General features: G+C 45.0%; 1 protein-coding gene across 6 annotated transcripts in view; it reads left to right on the forward strand.

The window, feature by feature from the left end:
• LOC100723642 (BMP-binding endothelial regulator protein) overlaps positions 1–21660 on the forward strand; it is a 217395-nt gene that overhangs the window by 122869 nt on the left and 72866 nt on the right. For 4 of the 6 annotated variants that reach the window (XM_063233896.1, XM_013152608.2, XM_063233894.1 and 1 more), the window contains 4 exons: positions 1115–1224; positions 2665–2805; positions 5240–5344; positions 9902–9947. In XM_063233896.1, the coding sequence (XP_063089966.1) occupies positions 1115–1224; positions 2665–2805; positions 5240–5344; positions 9902–9947 (402 nt within the window). The remainder of the gene's footprint in view (positions 1–1114; positions 1225–2664; positions 2806–5239; positions 5345–9901; positions 9948–21660) is intronic. The other 2 variants (XM_063233895.1, XM_063233892.1) reach the window with 1 other exon arrangement.

Genomic DNA, 21660 nt, shown 5'->3' on the forward strand with positions numbered 1-21660 from the left:
GCATATGGCATTGGATTTTGCCTCTGAGCCATTTGACTTAGCTTCACCCTGTATGCCTGTGTTGTTCTTTTTTTCAGTACTATAAATTGAGACCAGGGCCTTTGCACACAGCTATATCCCAGCTCTTTTTATTGTTTATTTTGAGGCAAGTTCTCACTAAGAAGGCTAGGCTGGGCCCCAAACTCTCAGCTTATTAGTAACAGCTTTATGTAATTTCTATGTGAATCTATTCAGTTTGTCATAGTGAAATACCATAACTGGGTAGCAATCAAACAACAGAAATGTGTTTCTCACAGTTCTGAAAGTGAGAAGTCCAAGACCAAATTGCTTGTAAATTCTGTGTAGGGGTAAAGGTCTGCTTTCTACCTCATAGATGGTGGCTTCTTGCTGTGACCTAACATGGTGGAACGGGACAGGGCTGTCTCTCAGGCTTCTTTTACAAGAGTTCCAGCCCCATCAATGAAGGCTCCAGCCTTGTGATGTAGCCATCTCTCCAAAGCTCCACTTCTTAATGCTGTCACTTTAACAATGAGGTTTCAATCCAGAAGATTCATGGTTATACATGTCTAGCTCTCTGCAGATGCCATTTCATTAGTTCCCTTTGCTCACTCTAGTCCCAGAGGTATCTTGACTCTCTACCTGTATCCATCCTCCCACTCCTTCCCACTTGTGGGGGTAGTTAGACTTGTGTTTAGCACAGTTCAGGGATTCCAGACTCTAGAAGTCCTTTGTGACTCCCCCATCCCTTGCACATCTCATGTTGGTTTCTTTCCGGAATCTAACCTGTTATTGCATTGAAATGCCCTCTGTACAGTGGACCGTAAGCTCCATGCAGACCCTTACGTCTGAGACATTATGGTTCGCTATGATGGACCTGTGTGCAATCATGATTTGTTGAACTTATAGGTTCATATGGAATCAAACTCTTTGGAATAATGACTCTCTAAATTAATGATCCTGGGAATCTCTTGGTACATCTGGCCCAAGACTCTTTGTGCATCAGACTCACCTGCCCTTGGGAGGTGGCTTGACATCCTGTGCTGTAATTGTTGATGACAGAATGGGACATCCCTGGCTTCCATCTCTCTCATGCTGTGCTGTTGCTTCCCTCCAGGTCAGAGGAAAGTGTTTGACCTGCCTTTTGGGAGCTGCCTCTTTCGCAGTGACGTGTATGACAATGGGTCTTCATTTCTGTATGACAACTGCACAACATGTACCTGCAAGGTGAGGTGGTGCAGAGGGACTGTGGCACACATGCCAGCAAGAGGGTTAGGGTTTCGGGATTATTGGCCAATGGTAATTGTGTTTATTTATCAGGTACAGGCATCAGTGATGCCACCTCACCAGTGCAATCATGCTGTATGTCACCAAAAGTTCACTTGCAACTCATATCTGATAATTCACATTGTAGTCTGGGGACCCATAAAAATGGCTCCTGGTGGCAGGAGCCACATTCTGAGGACCACCCAGAGGATTCTCAAGCAAGACATAGACAGATGGCCATGTTGTCTGGCTTTAGTACCCAACATGAATTTCCCAGAGACAGTAGGCAGTGACGGTGGCTTTAATCACATTCAAGGGAAGGGATAGGCATGGATTTATGATTCATCACAAAGCTAAGCCTGGCAGTTTGGGAAGGTCGTGTTTATGTGTTGTTCATTGTACCGTGTCTTTCTTGAGCAACAGTTTGCTTTTCTCCGAAGGCAGTTGGAAATTTAATTCTTGGTAAAGAAAAAAGTCCACAACTTCAGAGCTTTAGAGTGGTACACATCACACATACACAGACGTCCTTATGCCATGAATTATATGTGAGACCAAAGAAAAAAGCATTTATTATGGGGAGCTTCAAGATCTTTGTTAGTGAGTTAACTCAAATTCTAGGTGACCCAAGTTTAAAATAATTTATTTTGATGGTGATGGCTGTTGTTGTTTTATTTTTGGTAGCTAAAGAGTTAAGGTGGGGGGGGGGAGAGACAGACAGACAGACATAAAGACCAGCCAGGAGATCCACAGTAAAAGGCATGTTATTCCATACACCTTAAGTAGCAGATCTAACCCTGTTATCCCCTGGAGGTTAAATAGCCCAATTAAGGTCACACCTTTCACAGCAGATCTCTAAAAGCCAGGCCCAGTTTTGGAACTGCTCACTCAGTTCCTCTGCAGACACAGCACACAGTGTCACCTTGGGTGATGTGTTAGCTCTTAATTTATGCTCTTTGATCAAACACGATTGCCTTTGATCAAAGGTGTCACAAAGCTGAGGCAGAGACCCAAGAGAGCTCTGTTAAGGAAGAATGTGGAGGAGGAGAAGGGCAGGAAGAAGAAAGGAAGAAACATTCTGGTCTGCAGTGAGTGGGGTGTCTTTGCCATTCACTAGCCGGAGTGGACTGGTCTCTTGAGTGTGGAGTTACAAATCACTAAAAGGTGGGGAATGGGTGCCTGCTGCCCCCGGGCACTAGAATGCCCCACAGTCTAATCCAGATGATAATCAATAGGTAACATTTTGAAGAGAACAAAAGATTCATTGCAAAACATTAAAATACAGCACCTCCAGGATAAGTTTTAGAGAAATTACCTGTGGGTTGTTGAAGGAAGGCCAAATAGGATGTCTGGTCTACCTTGGAGAAATCATCTTTAATTTCACATTTACCTTTGGGTCCCCAGGACTCCACTGTGGTGTGTAAGAAGAAGTGCTCCCACCCCGGCAGCTGTGACAGAGCCAAGGAGGCCTGCTGCGAGCAGTGCCTGCTGCAGGTGCTCCCAGAAGATGTCAGCGTGTGCAAGTTTGGCAACAAGATTTTCCGGGTACGTCAGGGGTCGAGCTCATGGGCACTGTTGCCCTGTGCTGCCTGTTAAACGGCTCTGGGGTAATGCAAGTTGGAGAGTTCTACAGTCTGCATGCATGTGCACATATGAATGTTTTTGTGTGTATCTAATTGTATTTGTGTGTACTGTGGTGTTACATACACACTCATATACATTAGAATCAAGTAAGAGCATAAGGAATGGCAGCCATTTGGAAAGTGTTTTCCTTTGGCTTCATTGCTGATAGACTATCTGCTGTTTGCCCTGCACTGTTGACCTTTCCAGTGAGGGTATGGCTGTGGACTGTCACTGTCAGGAGCATCTCACTCAGGTGGGGCTGCTCAGGATCCCTTGCCAAGACGACTCCCACATCAAGATCCTCATCCATCTCAGCACGCTGCACTTACAAGCTTTTTGCAAAGTCCCTTTCCTAAGAGGAAATTTTTTCCTTTGGACGGTACTCAGGTGAAGTCTGTCCTAGTGTAAGTGGCCAGCATGGTGGTCCACAGAAGTAGAGGACCCTGCCCCAGATAAAATGACAGGTCATCGACTAGCATCTGACCAGCTGAGAATGTGTGATTTTCAGCATCTCTTGGTGGTCACAGTGGGAACCTGGGCCATTACACTCTGGATGCAGGTCCTGGGCTTTGTTGCAAGACCCTCCCACCTCTCATCCAGTCTGTTTTTCTCCAGGAGGGAAGTGACCCAAAGATGTCGCTTCATTCTACCCTTAGGAGTTGAGACTTCAGAACCAGGCCACCTGGTCTGATGACTGACACAGCTAGCAGAGAGGCCTTGGTTCTTAGGGACTCTGAGAAGGTGTGATGTGTTCCACCAACGGAGGACCATGTGTGTGTGTTGTGTTTACACTGGCTTTCAGGCCCACTCATTGTCCTGTACACAAAGTATCCTTTGCCTCTAGAGCATCAAGATGAAGTAGATGCCTTCTCATGATGGGATTTTGTGCAAAGCACTTTCAAATCTCCTTGTAAACATGCTCCTGCAGGTGACTGCAGCCTGAGATAAATGACAGAGACACCGAGTCTGCAGAAAGATGGCTTTTAAATCCAGTTCAGTCAGGTCTTTTTCATCTGAAAAACACTAAAGGATACATAGTCCTTTAAAAAGCTTCAAAAAGTGAAGAGGAGGTGGAGCCAACAAAGGTTGAAGCTTGTTCCTCTGGATCCACAAGCCCGGAAAGGATCCTTCATTGTGTCTTTAGACCCAATTCTGTGTCCCGTGATCTTGGATCACAAACGTGGATCTCATTTCTATTCTGTCCTTGCTATTCACTGGACGGTTGCCAACCGGCCAAAGAAATTCCTCAAGTGACTCTTTCTGTGTGATCCAGGAAATGTGTACCCAAGTGCTACTCTGCATTGTGGGAGTAGGGTGCCAGTCAGGCAGGGACGAGATGTGTGTAGCTAGTGGCGTCTTCTATCTGGGCTCTGCACTGTCATATGTCCCTTTTCCTGTGGCATATGTGAGAACAAATCAACTGCCTCTGGCCATCCCAGCTAACTGCTGGTGCCTGCTATAACAACCATTTCAGTCCTATCAAACAGGGAAATTAGAATGTTGTTACTGTATCATATATGAAAATTCATACTTATGGTCATACAGTATATGAGGAGGAAGGTACAAATATGACCTGGTTAGACACACAAGGGTTCTTTTATACCCTGAAAGGAGAGCTCACACATCCACCATGAAATTCTCTTTCATCTTTATCTTAAATTGGTAAATCATAAGTTATTATCAGAAACAAGGTAAATGTTTAAACAAAAAATTAACTGCAGTAAAAGACACATTGCCATGAATCCCTCTCAAAATACTCCCTCACTTTGAATACAGTCATCCTATCATCCTTACTTCTTCAGAAGCATTTCAGGGAGTCCTCTTTCCTGTCTTTAATTACACTCCTGTAGGTGCCTCGATGTCCTGAATTCATCCAGAGCATTGACCTTTCCTGGTCATTTTGATTATGGGGAAGAGCTAGAAGTTGCAGGGTGCCAGGTGCAGAGAATCAGGTGCATAAGGACAGAATTTGTTTTACGAACCTGCCTTTCCATTGGATTGTACTCAGCAGCAGCATTCACTATATATGTGTGTATTTTGCATGCCTCTTCAAAACACTCTGGAAAGAGGACTTCCAGAACTACTTCAGAAACTGGCGAGAATGATCAGAGAAGTGTGCTGGAATTGAGGAGGAGAATTTTAAGGGAAATTCATATCAATGTGTCTTTTACTGTAGTCAATTTTTTAAAAAATTTAAACATTCCCCATATATTGTGGTTACAGCTTCCATAGGTGACAGCTCAGACACGTTATACCTAAGGATGCCTTTCCTGGCTCAGGGTGAGACATTCATTCCCAACAGAGCAGTCCCACCCTCTGGCCCAGCTCCCACAGAACCCTGTGCTCTGTCCCACAGGAGGGCGAGGTGTGGTCCTCAGCTAACTGCACCATCTGTGCCTGTGTGAACGGCAAGACGGAGTGTCACAGGAAGCAGTGCGTGTCCATCAGCAGCTGCCCGCAGGTATGTCTGGACAGCCGTCTACCCTCTCTTCACCTTAGCTTGGGAAACATCCTGTGTAAGCAGGTCGCCTGCCACCTTCTGAACGCAGAAGCCACATCTGGCAAAGCCTTCCAACCAGGGAAGCCTGGTCCCCAGCAAAGCTTCCTCCTTCTGCCCAATCTCGCTCACGTAAACACTCCCCACCTGCACTTGTCCAGCTCCTCAACTCTTTTCTTCTATTAACTGTAAAGTATCTTGTTTTATTTCTTAATTTTTTTATTTTAAAGGGAATAAAACAAATCAATAAAATAAACAAAACAGAACACTGTTGGATTTCAAATACAAGACAAAAGAAAATCCCCCCCATAGTTGCTATATTGCATTTTGTTTTCCTCTAAATAGATGCTCAGACTCCCAGCTTTAGGCCTGCAAAGTCAATCAAACAATACAAGCATTAAGTCATTTTTTTTATTTCAATAGCTATCATCTAAGCCAGTGTTCCTCTGAATCAGCTGGTTGCTAACTGGCATGTGGGGGTGGGGAGCTTGTCTCCCAGCCTGTGTACATGCCAGCTCCCAGGAGGGGATTGGCTTCTTGGTTCTCCTCCCAGAACACTGCTGCCTCTGGGTCCTTGTTTGTTTGTTTGTTTTTTTAAAAGAGAAAAAACAAAAATGATTTTAAAAGTTCAAGACAAGATAGTAGAGTAATAATGCTTAATATAGTGTGTATTGTTATCATCAAAGTAGTTACTCATATTACAAGATATAGCATGAAAAACTGATCAAACAATATAAACACAAACCTTTCTTTTCAATGAACCAATTGAAACTAGTATAAGTATCATACATATCCTTTTCCGTTCCTTCTCTCCATCCCCCATCCCAGTTTCTCTTTCCTTTACAGGGTCTTCCCATTTCACAATATGCATTGCACATTTTGGATCTTACTGGCTTCTCCCAATGCCCTTTAACGAACCTCTCCAACTCTGCTTAGACCTGGTCCCTGCTTTCTTTTGCTATATTTTCTTTTTAACATCCTGACCATCTTTTGCCTTTCCCTTCCTACTCTCCCTTCTCGAATCACAGCCTTCTTCTCATTGACAGAGTGAAGTCTGGCTGCTTACTACCAAATTCTCCAAGTTTCTCCAGCCTAGCAGCAGCCAGGGGCCTTTGCTCAAGTTCTCTGTCCACCCTGGCCTCAGATGGAAGGAGTGTCCTTGTGGAAATGTCTCCTTTCAAAACTCAGAGTCTGGCATGTGGAATAAAGCACCGTTATCTTCTAAAGCAAGGAGATAATGAATTCATTGAATTCACCTCAGCAACTCCAAACCTTTCAAGGTTTCACGCATTTTGGGAAAATGTCAAACCTATTCACCACCTTCCAGTGAATGAGAACAACGGGTATCCATATATTCAGGACTTGTCCTCCCTTCTCTGTTATAGAGAGCTTTTAATTTCATTCACATCTGGTATTATGATAAACAAAAGTTGCTTTTTTCACTTGAGTGCCAAAAGAGGTACAAGAAAACAACAGCTGCTGCTGTTGCACAACTGAATTAAGAGGGGAAAGAAGAAGGAAAAACCCTAATTAGTGTTGCTTTAAAAAGCCTGACAGAAAACTGAAAACCTCTTATAAAAAAAAGAGAAAGGAGATGTGGTAGGCTCAAGCAGAGGCTGTTATAAATATTCATTGGGGAAAGGGGTTCACATCATTTATGCTGTCCTCAGGGGGCCCTCTGTGCTAATGAGTCTCTCAGCACATGTTAGTGATCTCAGCTTCCTCCTGCTGCAAGACACAACGGGCTGTGCCAACCCAGTGGCTCAAGCAGCTCACTCCCAGGCCTGGTGAAGCCCCCAGCTCCACTTGGGCGTAGGGTTGCCAGTTGTCATTGTTCTCTTGCCACACAAAGGGCATCATTCTTTATGTCACCAGTATCTCATGAGTGGTCCTCCTTCCTGAACCACAAATGGGCTCCCTGCAGAGCCCTTTCCCAGCCCTTCCTCTGCACCTTGCCAAGCTTGTTAGCATCTTGAGCAGGCAGCAGCCACAGAGACCACCTTTCTGTTCCTGTGTGTCTTTCCAGTGGGTCCTCGTCTTCCCCCCATCCCTCCTCAGATTTGCAGACTTACCTCTCCTCCTCAGCATCGCCTGGGGGAACTGAAAAAAAAATGAACTTAAAGAGCATCTGCAATTCCTGCTTTGTCCTTGGCTGCCACACAGCTCTTTTCCACAAGTCCATGTGTCTTGCTGCAGAAGGATTTAGTGTTGAATTCCCAGCCTGTCCCCACCCGCAACTCCACAGGGACAAAGGAATGTGGCCTGTGAGAAGGGCTGCCAGGGCTCCCATGGGCACTAGGTCAGATCATCATGACACTATCCTCTGATGTGTACTGGAGCTTTCTCGGTGGTCCCGCACTTAACTCTGAGACCTCCCACCGTGGGTGCCATGAGTGCTCCTCTTTACACACAGGGCTGCAGGGAGTTAGACCTTCACAGCCAATTACATGGAGCTACACTCTCTGACTTCGCACCTTGCTTTTGGTTTATTTCCCGCCTGATTTTGTGACATGATCTGTACCAACTTCTTTCCCCAAGAAGGGAGATGTCAGTTTCTGGCCCAGTATAGATACGGGGAATCCAGCTACATTGTGTTCCGGACCTGGCATTAATCCTTTCTGCTCCATGTGGATAGAGAGGCTCCCTCAAATCCTGGGTCATTCCAGGGATTGAGCTGACTCATCTGGCTTTGTCTTCAGCTGCTTCCAGTTATGATAAATTAAAGACGGCTCCGTGCCAAATAGAAACAGATAGCAGAACTATGGGAAATGAGGTGTCTTGGTTATGTTTCTCTCATTGCTGAGACAAAATATCCAACACCTGAAATGAAGGCAAGAAAGGTTTATCTAGCTTACTGTTTGTGGAGGTTTCAGTCCATAATCAGCTGGTTCCAAGGCAGGGTGGCATGTCACAGGGACAACACTTCAAGGCAGCAGCCAGAACAAAAAAGGGAAAGAGCAAGCCTCATTTCCTCCCTTATATTGTACACAGGCCACCCCATGCCCTCCAGGGCCACTGTAGCACTCACAAAATTCCTGTGCCCTCCTCTTGCATGAGCTCAGGATGTTTATAAAGGAAGGATCCTGGCTCCTTGCTGAGTCTCTTAGTTAAACTTCTAAACTTCTCAAGTTAACACAATGTATTAACAATAACAAAAGGTGTCCTGATGGCCCCTAAGCCATGGCATGGCTGAGTGGGGCTGAGTTTGAAGTCTCATTCAAAGTTGCCATGGCCTTTAATGTGTCCTAAATGATACAAGAAAACAGGAAAGACCTGGTTCTGGTTTCAAAATAGTTAACCAGCATTTAAAAATCGATATAATTGTTTATTTTTTAAATACCTATACCTGTTCTGATGCATCTGGCCTCAGTGAATGAGCAGTGTATGACCTGTGTGTCCTTGTCATTGCCTGTGGGTGTCCTCTCTGTGGTCCTGTTTCCTTACTCTGAAAACTGGACAAAGCCCCTCCATCTGGAGGGTGGTGGTGTTTAAATGAGATACAGTGTGAGGGATGTGTAATGTAGGACAGAAACTCAATCAATGTTAAATTCTCCTAAAATAAAAGGCTGTGGAGGATGGAAATCTGTGGTGTGAAGATCACAGCCTTGTGGGTGACACAGCCAGGTTTAGTTCTAGGTTTCACCTTCCCCATTTCATGTCATCAACAGTGAAAAGCAAAGTGCTTAGCTCGTAAGGTTCTTGTGCTTCTTAATAACAATGGATATAATAATCTTAACCCCTCAATATAGTTAGCTCCTCACACTTGTACAAGTAACCCGATGTTATGTGATGGACCTGAGGAACCCACAAGAAATCTGTGACACAGGAAGTGCTCCTAAATGCTGATTTCTTTTCACATGACTTTTCCCTGTGATTAACCGCTGAGTTACAAACAAGGCAGAGTTGTCCTCTGTGCTTGCTCTTCTAAATGTCATGCAGTAAAAACTTGAAAAGGCACGCAGTGAGGAAAATTTGCAGTGAGTTTCCAGAAAGTAAGGGAAATCACTTAGAGTTTTAGAGGGCTGGGTCCCAGTGGCTCTACGCGAATCTCAGTGACTTGACACAGTTAAGACACCACTTTCTGCTAGAAAGACTCTCACCAAGCTTGATCCCTAGCACACCCACGCCCGCAGGATGCAAGAGCCCTGAGCCTGGACTGCAATTCACTGTTCAGGCTCCTCCCAGAAGCAAAGAGAAGAGGAAGAGACCTGCCAGAGTGGCAGGTCGGCAGGCAGTGCCCTCTGTGTGTGTGCCCTGCATAACTCTGAGGGCCTCCAAGGCCACGTGAGAACCCCGACCCCTGCAAGGCCTGCAGTCCTCACACTTCTCAGAGGATACACACAGGAAGGACCAGGCCTGGCCTCAGAACCCCATACCTGAAACCCCACCTAACCATTATCAGCACCTTCTGGGTGCCGCCCTGATTTCCTTGGTTTATCTGGTATTAGATTTAAAAGTAGAGCTTTGTCTTCAGCAGACCCTGTTTTTAGCATTAACTGTATTTGTTTTTCTCTTGATTAGGGCAGAATTCTCAACAGAAAAGGATGCTGCCCGATTTGCACTGAAAGTAAGTTCATTGCTTTGAAAATGTGCTATCGCTATTTGTCTGGCATTTTATGACACAATAAGGAAACTAGTAGTGTCATTTTCTGAACACTTTAATTGTTTGGACCTGGGATGGAGTCGTTCCCCTCACTACAGACTCGTTAATCAGCTATAATCCTCTCACAGAAGCATGATTGAGACAAATGTGGGTTTTTAATCAGAACTTGTTGCTATGAGAATCAAGACGATAAATGATCTGATGAGATTTTAAAAAGGGCCAGATAACATAAACATAATGCGCATTTTAACTGCTAATAGCATTTGCAGTCATAGCTGCTGAGATAATGACATCCAGGAACACGAAGGTCCCTAATCCAGGAGGGATTCTGTGTCTCTCAGGATGAAACCACACAGCTGCGCTTCCTCCCTCAGCCCGACCCCTGCTCTTCACCCCTTTGCCTGGGCACTGCCAGAGGGGCTGGGGATGAGGTCACAGAGGTCATTGGCCCACGATGGCACTGTAGTTCTGTGACTTTTAACTGAGCTCTTGGAGCTTCTTCCTGCATGTGGCCTGTATTGGAAGCCAGCTGAGATGGCACAAATAACCCCAGGGCAGAGAAGGCAACTGGTTTCCAATCAGATGCCCATAAACATACCTGCAAATCACCATTTCAGTCCTTCTCAAATGCATGTGGCTTTGAGATGGCTTTCCAAAGTATTCACTGGAAAAGGGATGTTAGCAATGCTTTGTCAGGTTAGTTCTGTGTGTGATGGACAGGATTAAGGAAGCCAGGAAACCTGTTAGTAAGTATCTTGTGAGCCCATCAGGCCACAAGGAGTTTTCTTCATCACAGGTGACACCAGGTTTCTAACTTGGTAGAATTCAGAAAATAATACAGGAAGAAGAATTTGTTATCATTACCACACTAGCAGATTTAAGGTAATTTGTATGAACTATAACATTTAACATTTTTAGAGACTCTCTATAAAGAAGAAGCTTTTTAAAAAAATAAGTACTAGAGATTGAATACAACCAGTGGTGGCAAACCTGTGGCACACAGGTTACAGTAGGCTGTTGGTTATCATTGAAAGCTCTTTTTAGTTCACCCTCACAGAACCCAATGTTTTTGCACTGAGCTACATTCCTAGCCTCTTTTGTTTTTAATTTCCTTTTTATTTCGAGAAAGAGTTGCTAAGTTTTTGAGTTACCCATACTGGACTCAGCTTTGGAAACTTCCTGTCTCATCCTCCCAGGGAACTGGGATCACAGGCATGCACCACCATGCCTGGTTCAGAAGCATTGTTTAAGGATGGTTCTGGGGCCGCTTTCAGCCTCTTTGTTTTCTGGGTGAGCAGCTGGAGACTTCATGGATGAAGTTTTCCTGTGTAGCCATGGCAATGGGGACTTTGGCACTCTCCTATGAAAGGTCTCCTGTGTAAAGCAAGAATAGGCCTTATAAAAACTCCTAGTATTTTCTGATTTCCCCTCTTAACATGCATATGGTTAGATCACATCCAAAATCCCATTGTCATCAGGTAGGATCACTACTCTTAGCTTCTTAAAAACATACAGCCAGCCTGATCCAGAAAGAGTTCAAATCTTGAATTACCCACTTTATGTCATGAGAATCTTTAACAGGTGAGTATTGGAGACTTGGGAGCAAAGCTAAATTTTGTTACATTTAGTTTACCCATTGTGAATTGGCCTTTCCATATCTAGACGGAAAAGAAAGAAAAACAAAGACTAGAAGGATGGACATGATAACAGGGCCAAATCAGCAACAGTCACGTTAACTCTTGTGAGAAGGCATACAAAGGAGCCCTGGCCTCCATCACCAGGAGAGGCAGCTGGCATGGGCAGAAGCCACCCAGCTGCAGGGACACCTGGAGGCCACTGACTCTGCACCTGCATCAGGCAGGTCAGAGCTGAGGCACTCAGGCATGCGGTTCTCTGTCCAAATCTAAATTATATCATCGATGGCGATTTCTCAACTTCCTGCGATGTTCTTTCCATGTGTTTATGCTCTCTCCTCTCCAGCAGCCCTTCCATCCCTGCTGTAAAATTCATTCTTCTTGGCCAGGCTCATCTGCTCATTCAGTTCAGAGATGGGGTGGCTTCCAGTTTTTATAAGCAATGTCCAGCCTTCACAGTGCAGTCAGGTAGACTTGTTGCGATGTCCTTTTAGCTATGGCCTCTGTACCAAAATTCTTTTTGTTACTTTGTCCAGGATCCAGAACAAATGTTTGAGCTCATTTTCCCTCCTCTGTCAATTACAAAAGCTCTTTTGCTGTGTAGGTTTTTAGAGTAGACGAAGCATATGAAGCAAGCCTCCTGTTTTCTAAAAAACAGAAAAATATGACTTACTTGTTACTAATGCATTTTGTTATTCATTTTTAATAATACTTGCATACACATACACACATTTGCATGTGGACACACACCCCACAGTTACAGATTGATCTACGATTTTCTTTTTAAAACATTTCTTAGAAACATTTTAACTAATAAACCAAATATGAAAGCTGTACATGCTAATGGGGTATTATCTAATGTTTGTGTCCACAGTGTTCTAATCTAGTTAAGTATACCCTGGGATTTTCAGCCTCCATCTTTGGCCAGATGACTCTTTGTGGTGGGGCTGTCTTTGCGTGACAGGTTATTTAAGAGCATCCTTAGACTCTGCCCACTAAGTGCCCCTTCCCAAGGTTGTGACAACCCAAAATGCCTCTTGCAGGTCAAAATTACCCCCGTTCAAGAACCTCAGCCCTACTCGAAAAGGGACAGAGCCCAGATGAGGGCAGAGGTGAGCAGCTGCAGAGCTGGAACAGTAACCCACTGTCAGTGCTGCAGCTGACACACTAGAGAACACAGGGTTGCTGCCCTTCCCAGCCTGCAGGCGGAATTCAGAGCCCCTGGGTTTGCTTGAATATGGTTTTGCATTTAATGCCCCAGCTCTACAGAGGATTATAACTTGATGGATCAAAAGTCACCATTTCTGCTTTCATTGTAAACTAGAAATAAATTTGGAGCCCAATTCCAACTTGAATGTTAAACTCATTTCTGGTTTCATGTGTACATTCACGTTTGCATGTTTTGAATTGCTCAGTAGGGGTGTGTGTGTGTGTTCCCTTCAATTCTTTCTTGAAAGGAGGCAAAAGTGCATTGAGTAGGTTAATTACAGATCTCAAATACTCCCCTACTGCTTTTGATTCTCAATATTGTTGCATTATTTCCAGCAGGGGTGGAGCTGTGCCTCACTGCTGCAGAATTTCTTCGTGCCTGCTTTGGTCTTAGTCTTGGTTGTTTTTGATAGTAAGGAAGAAGCATGAATATGCAGACCCTTTATCTGGGTGCCTTTGCAGTGGTCAGCTGTGCTGGTGTCTCACAGTCCTGTGGGTGGGGAGCGATCATGGAGGAATGGAAGTGTAGGTTCCCCTCTGAGTAGCACTGAGAATTCTATCCAGAGGAAGGGAAACTTCTCTTAAAACCAGACCTGCGAAGAGTGCTTAAGAACATTGCTGGTTTTTTTTTAATAGCTTGTGATTATTCTGTTTCCAAAAAAAGTAGTAAATTTGGTTTGGATGATTTACTTAAAAATAAAATATTTGAAGTGAGGTAAACAATTTTCAGAGAGCTTTTGGCAAATGCTGCTTCTTGCCAAGCTATGAGGTGCAGCCTGGAGTGGCCTCCCTGTGTGGGGCCCAGGCTGACCCTGAGCCAGGGGGCACAAGGGCCGCTTGCTATGCGTGTGCAGTGTTTAATAACTTTATGTGAAATGTTGTTTTTCTGTGAGTTGGCAGACAGTGTGTGGAATTTTGACCTGGCCTCTCCACAAAAGACCTGAATCAGATAAGCTCTTCCTGACGGAATGTCTGTTTTCAGACCTAGAAATAATACTTAGAGAAAGAGTTTTCACTGAAAAGAGAGATGTGTGAGAGTTTGTGAGTGTATTTCTATCTGTCTGTCTCTGCCTGTGTGTCTGTGTGATGTGCTTGTATGTACAGGGAGAAAGGGCAGTAAGGAGGAATGGGGAGAGATGGAGATACGGGTTATATGAGAACATTTAATCTTTTAATCATCCATAAGACCAGATGCAGCCAGATGTGGACAGCTGCTCCCAGGTGTGGTAGACAGATAGACTGTGGCAGTGCATGTGCTGCCTGCATGCAGACCTAACCCTGAGCATCCCAGCCTAAGGGAAAGCTCTGGATTGCACAGCTCTGCTGTAGGGCAGGGATGCTGAGCACAGAGGCACATTTCATTGCAGTAACCCCAAGGGCTCCTCCCTCACGGTGACAGGAAATACCACATTTCAGCATCTCAGAGTGTGGGGAGGCTCACAGTTTCCAGGTGACTTCCTAATCCCCCCAAGGGTGAGTTTCTAGCTGTGTGCACCTCCTGAGTCTGCTCTAGCTCCAGCAGGCCTTAGCCCACACCCACCAGGGTGGGCAGAATTTGCCCCATGGAATTTGGGCAAATCTTACTTAAGGCCCTGGATACCTGCAGGTGTCTACAATTAAACAGGGTCACTCTAGGAGAAGGAATAAAACAACAGTTTCAATAATCCCCCTGGAAAAAAAGCCTCAATAAAATCATGACCTTGGGGCCTAGTTTACGAGTATCCACAAGTTAGTGATTCTGTGTTTGAACAAGGTTTCTGGCTGTGGAGAGTGTGAGCAACTCCAGGTCCCTCAACTCTGAGATTCTGTCCTTAACCAAGAAAGCAAACAAACATGAAACCAGAGCTGCAGATGCTGGGAGCTCCAGATACTGGTGTTGACACCAGCCCTGCCAAGGAGTGCTAAGCCAGGTGGCCCCTGTGGGCTAGGCTTGAGCATCTTGACGCCACTCCTGAGGTTGTGGTGGCAGTCAGAGGGGCACATGAAACCCGACCTTGCCACACACGGTGGTCAGGAGAGCCCACACTGGAGGGAGAAGCAGTGTCAGGAAGAAGAGGAGAAATCAGCTTGTTTGCTGTGCTGTTCTGCCCAAAGGGGTGCAATAATTTTAACTTTTCTTGCTGTAACTGGTGCAGAGTTGAAGGAGGAGACTGTGCAGTCATTGCTTGTCATGTGAGTGGAGTGACTTTTATCTACTACTTATGGCCAGCATTTTTGGATGCTCAGGGTGCTACTGTGTATCCAGTACCAACACCCTGTGGAAGAAACAGAAGGTGCTGCATTGCTCTAAGGAGAGTTAGGATTTGGTGAATCTCAGTAGTTAGTATTTATCAGTTAGCACAAGGAGAATGACCATGTCATTAACATCAGATCACAGTAGCAGCTACAACAGCAGCCGTAGCTAATGTTTTATAGCATGTACTATGTGTCTAAACACCTTCCCTACTTGTCTCATTTGATCTGATTTCTCCTCAAGACCATGATGTGATCAAGTAGTGGCATCAGCTCCCTTTTCCAGTGAGGGAACCAAGGCAGGGAAGTTGAGGTGACCGGAGCCAAAGCAAGCTGAGGTGATGGAACTCCCACCAGGCAGCCTGGCCCCAGAGCCTGGCCACACAGTTTCTTCACCTCCTGTGTTTTGTGCAGCTGGAGAAGGAGGCACGATGAGGAGGGAGAGAAGGCTGTCAGGAGGGCACTCTGGATAGCAGGGCTGGAGATTGGAGAGGACCTAACAGGTGTCTCCAGGGCAGCCACTTCCTTCCTTCACTGGCCATAGGAGGGAGGAATTGAGGTGAGCACAGGGCATCCTCTTACCTGGCACCTCTGCCTGTCAGCTCAGATGGGACTGGGGACTTCAGGCTGCTCCGAGCTCACCCCCACATCAAGCAGGCCAGCTTTTCTGGCTCTACTCATGTCCCATGCTTCCTTCTATGCTCCTGGCAACTCAGAGTTGCTGACTTAAGGGCAGTTAAAGGCCTCCCCAGTTTTCTTGTGTACACTGTTAAAACACACACAGTTCTGAACTGGAGAGCACTCTGTACATAGTCCCGCCAGGAAGGAGAGAGCAGAGTTGTGCTCAGGGTTGCATCCAAGCCCATCACCATTTTAGCATCATGGAACGCAGAGGGAACAAGCCCTGCCTGCAAGGCCAGCCTCCTGCCTGTCAGGCAAGGAAACTGAGGCTTGCAGAGGACTAAGAGAGGGGCTGGCATAAGGATCTGCATTTTTTAAACCTCCCAATCCAGTGTTCTATCTATGCTTCCCTGGATTTTGGTGGGCCAAGTTATTTTTCAAATAGATTTAGCATAATTAAATAATCCTATTAAAAGTGTCTTCCTGGCCAACTTTTGAAAGAATATCTTTTGCATGTAAAATAAGTAATAAATTATACATCAAACACATTTTAGTCTTGCTATCATCGTGAATTTCAGGAAAGACACAGTGCCCTGATACGGGAAGAGCAAACTTACAGTGAGAATGCCCAGCAACAGGGCATCTGAAGTACAGCCAGATGCACAGCAGCTAAGCAAAACAAAAACTGTGCACCTAAAACACCCTTTGTGTAAAGCTGCATAATCAGTCACATGTCATGCACAGAGCTGAAGATTCATGCCTCTCTGGAGGTCACTTCTCCTGTGAACAAAATAAGATCAACAAACACCATTACCTCAGCTGCTATGGCAGTTGCTACTGTTAGCAGAGGTAGCTGCCTATCCAGTGTTAGCCCGAGTCAGGCTGGGTGATAAATGCTTTCCACACAGCCACCTGTCTGGTTCTCACAGTAAACCTAGGGTGTAGAGGCTATCGTTAAGGAAAGAAAATCTTCAGATCAGAAAAATTAATAGTAGCAATCAGCTGCTAGCCCAGACCATGAGTTTCTGAAGCCCAAACTTTGAAGAACCATTCTGTGCTCTCTCTTAACTGCATTTTCATTTGTTTGGAGCTTTGCCTCCAAGTATATATTTGCAGCTTGCTAATTTCCTCATTTTATGTGTGATAAGGAGCTTCTATCTGAAAGCAGTTGTACTTGCTTACCTTTAAAATTGTTTCTGCGGGGTCACCTTAACCTCTTCCGTGTCTTGGGTTATGAAACTATTTTCCCATCTTTGCTGGAGACTGAAAAGAAACAGCTCACTGGCTGTGCTCTGTCTCTCTTTGCCGTGGAGATCCTCTGCGCACCTGCCATCCTCCTGTCCCTGTCCCATTCCCTTTCTTGGTTAGCGACTGCTGTCAGTCCATCTGTCCCTCCTCCACCACTGTTACCCTCCCCCACGCTGGCCTCCCTGGTTCCCTAGAGTATACAGGTTTGCTCTTGTCTCACTTTTTTTTAGAGAGAGAGAAAAAGCTTATGACTTTATTAGGAAAATGCTCTATATTAGATTTTTAAATTTTTACTTACTTGGGTTATGTTAGTAATACATAAAATAACTACATTTGTTCGGCCACCTGCTGGATATATATCATGTTTTGATCATTTGCAGTGTCCTTTCCTTCTCTCTGCCCCCTTTCTACCTCCTTCCTCCGCTTCCCTCTGATAGGATTATTTCCAAAAGATGTAAAATATAAAACAAAAGAGGCCTTTATTCTGAGAACACGGAGATAGATGACCGACACCCCCCCCCCACTGGAGTCCGGCGATCTCTCCAGCGGACACGTGGCGTGGGGGGGTATATAAGTAGCCTAAGCTTAGGGTAGTGCTCTAGGGCCATTAGAGATGCACAGGTATTTCATTGGCATACGTTTGGCACCAGGGGTAGATCCCTAAGGGTGGGGGTGAGATAGAGTTACAGGTAAATCTCTAGGGGCGGGGGAGGTAGGAGCTCCCTGGTTCCGGCTGAGACTTTTTCTGGCTACAGTGTCCGGTCTGGGCCAAAACCCTTTCACCCTCCGCATCTCCAAGAAGTCTGTTTCCTTGTTTCATAATGCCTCTTCTTTTTCACTCTTTATTTGTATTTTGGGTTTCTTATGTATGAGAAACTGTGCAAAATTTAATCTTCTGTGTCTGATGTATCTCACTTAACACTGTGTATCAAGTTCTGTTCATTTTCCTAGCAGTAACTAGAGTGTACTGTACCCTTCTTTATGGCTGAATAATCTGGCATGGTGTAAATACCACACTTTCTTTATTCATTCTTCTGTTGTCAGGCCTCTGTGCTGCTTCTATAGTTTGGCGATTGTGAAATATGTGCTCATGAATACACGCATGTGTGTGTCTCTATAGTATGATGTCTTTTATTCTTTCATGAAGATAACTAGAAGGGGATCAGCTGAGTCGAATGGAACTTGTAGTTTTAGTTTCCTGAGGAATCTCCATACTGGTTTTCATAGTGGTTGCACTAGATTGCATTCCCACCAACAGTGCAGAAGACACGTCCCATCATCCCCAGCGTTTGTAGTGCTTTGTGTTCTTGATGATTCTGCCTTTTTGTCCTGTCCAGACTCACAGCTCCACTGTGTCAGCCATGTTGTCCCTTTCTCATCCTGGTCTCTAATTTGCCTGAACTTTAAGCTTCTCTACACTTATCTCTTCTTGACAAAATGCTAACATTTTAGGGCAGCACATTCTTCTTGCAAAATCTGCATTTCAATTGAACTCGTAGTTGCTACCTTTGACTATGAGGCTGCCTAGGTGGGAGTTGGGTGAAGAGGTTCCTGGCTGTTTCTAGCCCTATTTATCCCCAATCTGGCAACCACATCGCCCAGCTGCACAAATCTGAGCCTTTGTGCTGTTTCTCAGGCTCCTGGCACTGCTCCCCCATGCTGTGAGTTAGTCATCAGGTCTAGTTGATGGTCTCTTTGTGTTGTTTTCCTATAAATAATTTCCTTCTCTTTCCCACAAAAGCCAGACTGCTTGTTACTGCCCATAACTAACCCTGTTCCCTCTTTTTCAGCCCTGCTCTATCAGAGCCAGCCTTGGCTTTGACAGGAACCCACACCTGCCCTGGCTGTGCTGCAGAGTTCCCCAGAGTGTGTTTTATAACACAGAGCTGTGAATAGTTATGAGTAATATTTCCCAAACAAGGTCCTGTGATTAATGCATCAGGGAAATGTAGGTCAGGTGAATTCAAGTATGTTTCCCTGGCACAGAATCCTCAGAGCCCTTCCATGTAGTGCACTTGGCAAACTTACTCGAGGATGATGGGGTCTCCAGCACCTCCCCAATTAACTTGAGCTACAGAGCTTTTAAAATTTCTACTTATTTTAGCAGTGCAACAGGTGAGGTTGATACTTTATAGTGAGCATGTTAAGAAAACTTAGCTCTTTGGAATATGTTTACCTTCTCAGGCTGTCTGGACACCTCAGGCCAATTTGTTGAGATTGCATGAGTGTCTTACATCTCCTGGAGCTAGTCAGCTTGGTCATGCCCCCTGTGATCAATTTGGTCTTCTACAACCTATCTTCTCTCTTACATGTATGACTTTGCTGCTAGTTTTGTTTTGGCTTGAATGCTAACTCTACATCTGCATTTTCTTGTAGCTCAAAAACGAGCTCCCCAGAGCCCCTCAACTTAGTGTCCAAAAATGGGGCAAGATGTGTTTTTAAAAAGCAGCACTGATTTATTTTATCCTGGGCCCAGCAACATAGTGCAATTGGAGTTTGCAAAAGCTGAGTCTCTCACTCAAAACTTTCCAGACTTTTTGTAGAAAGCACGATTTACAAAGTAAGGGGTTATGGGCATGGATCAGGAAATGAGAAAATCCTTGATCTGCTAAGGAATGAGGAAGACCTTTGTTTCCCTTTGCAGAGGACAGAGAAGTCTCATAGGAATTTACAATCCTTTGTCAACTAATTTTAGCACTCAAGTTTAGATAACATCTGTCCTTTGCAGAGGGGAGCAATGATTAACATATCAATTAGGTCACCCAGGAAGATGGCACATACAGAACAGTATGAAGGTGCTACAGGTATAACTCGGGCATTGGTAAACATAACACAAACATAACGAAGCTCTTTTCGTTAGTGTATAACACGTTTTATATGCGTTATGTAGACCCATACTGTCTGTTCACAAAATCTGTACTTGTTATGGCTTTATAGTCTTATTCAACTTGTTCTATCCAGCAGCAATCTCTGCTGGATTTGCATAGCACTAATAATAAGCTAGCAGTGCTCACTTTCTGAGCGTCCATGATACTCATGGCATTTTTGCAGTGACCCTGCAGTGGAATTTTTCTTAGATCCGTATGAGATGTGAACAAGACATGGGAGTTTGTGGCACTCACTGGCAAGACTAGGATTCCAACACAAGGTGCTTGTCAGAGAAAAAATATTCAAAGTTTGCACTTCTAATGGGACTTTTATTCTAGAAGGCAGATTCTCTTAGCGATGTGTGTTAATAAGCTTTCCCATCCCCAGGGGCACAAGATCAGATACCCACAATTTAAAGGAAAAGAGGTCTTATTTGCCTCATGGTTTCAGGGGGTTCCATCCATGGTCAGCTGGCTGCAAGGCAGGAACATCATGGCAGAAGTGTGTGGTGGAGCAGAGCCACTCTGTTCATGGTGTCTGGAAAGTGGAGGAGGGGAACAGTGCTCTCAAAGAAGGGGCCAGGGACCAGATGTAGACCTCAGGCCATAGTTGCATGACCCACCTAGACGCACTCACAGGTGTGTTCCTCCAATGCCCTGGGCAGTTCCCAAAACCAGTCAAGTTGACAATTAATCTAACACTTACAAGGTGTGAAATCTGTCTCTTTAGTGTGTATATACACAGCTGTCTTCTTTAATAAATGAAAATTCAGGATGTAAAGAGAAGACACATTATAAGGTTAGAACTTGGGTGTTGGGAATGGCAAGTAGTACCTTCTACAATGAGTTCATATGAAAACAGTGATTCTCAGCATTCTAAGAGGTGCTCTGGAGGACAAACAAAAGACGTGGAAACCAATCCTCAGATCACTGGGAAAAAATAGGAAGGCATTAAATGCAAGAGATATAAAGTATAATTTATAATTGAAGTCTAGGTCAATATTCTTAATCAGAAACTCATGAACTCCTCGGCAGTAAAGTGACCCCAATCTTTTTTTTTTTTCTTTTTTATCAGTACCGGGGATCCAACTCACAACTGTCTGCTTGCAAGGCAGGCGCTTATACCGCTGAGCTAAATCCCCAGCCCCAACCCCAATCTTCTCAGAGGGTGCATTCACGTGCACTGTGCCCTGGGGGGTGGGAGGTCAGAATGTCCATGACCTGGACACAGTAACAACAGTAGCTGCACAGGGTGCAGTGGTCAGGGCTGTGAGTCACAGTAGTAGGGCAGTGCTGGCTGTGGGCTGGGACTCTGTCTTTGCTCTGATTGGCTGAGTGGCGATGGGCCACTGGGCACCCTCTCCAAACTCACAGCTAAGAAATTGTGGCAATGATTATTCTGTGCAAAGCTTCGAGAGCATGAAACGAGATACCAGCAATGCAGAAAGCATCTGATATGGCCCTGCATAGACTGATGCTGTGACTGCTCAGTATATCAGTTTTCAGTGGTTGCTGTAACAAACCCCACAAACCTGATGGCTTAAAACAACACAGGTTTATTCTCTTGTATATCCTGGGGGTCAGAGGTCAGAAATGAGTCTTAGTGGCTTAAATCCAGGGATTAGCAGGGATGTTTATTCCGGAGGCGCCAGGGGTGAATTCTTCCCTTGCATTATCCAGTCGTTATCCAGTTGTAGAGGAGCCCATCTATCTGCACAGCCAGTGACAACAGGGTGAATTCCCCAGTGCTGCATCCCTGTGACAGGAATGTCATTGCCTTCTTCTCCCACTGAGCACTCTGTATCCATGCTCATCTATTGTAAACCTAAATATCGAGTTCAGTCATCCAAGCATTGTAATCCTGTT

This window comes from Cavia porcellus, unplaced genomic scaffold (genome assembly GCF_034190915.1).
Source record: "Cavia porcellus strain 051 isolate PalLab524CR breed Dunkin Hartley unplaced genomic scaffold, mCavPor4.1 scaffold_23, whole genome shotgun sequence".
Lineage (NCBI taxonomy): Eukaryota > Metazoa > Chordata > Mammalia > Rodentia > Caviidae > Cavia > Cavia porcellus.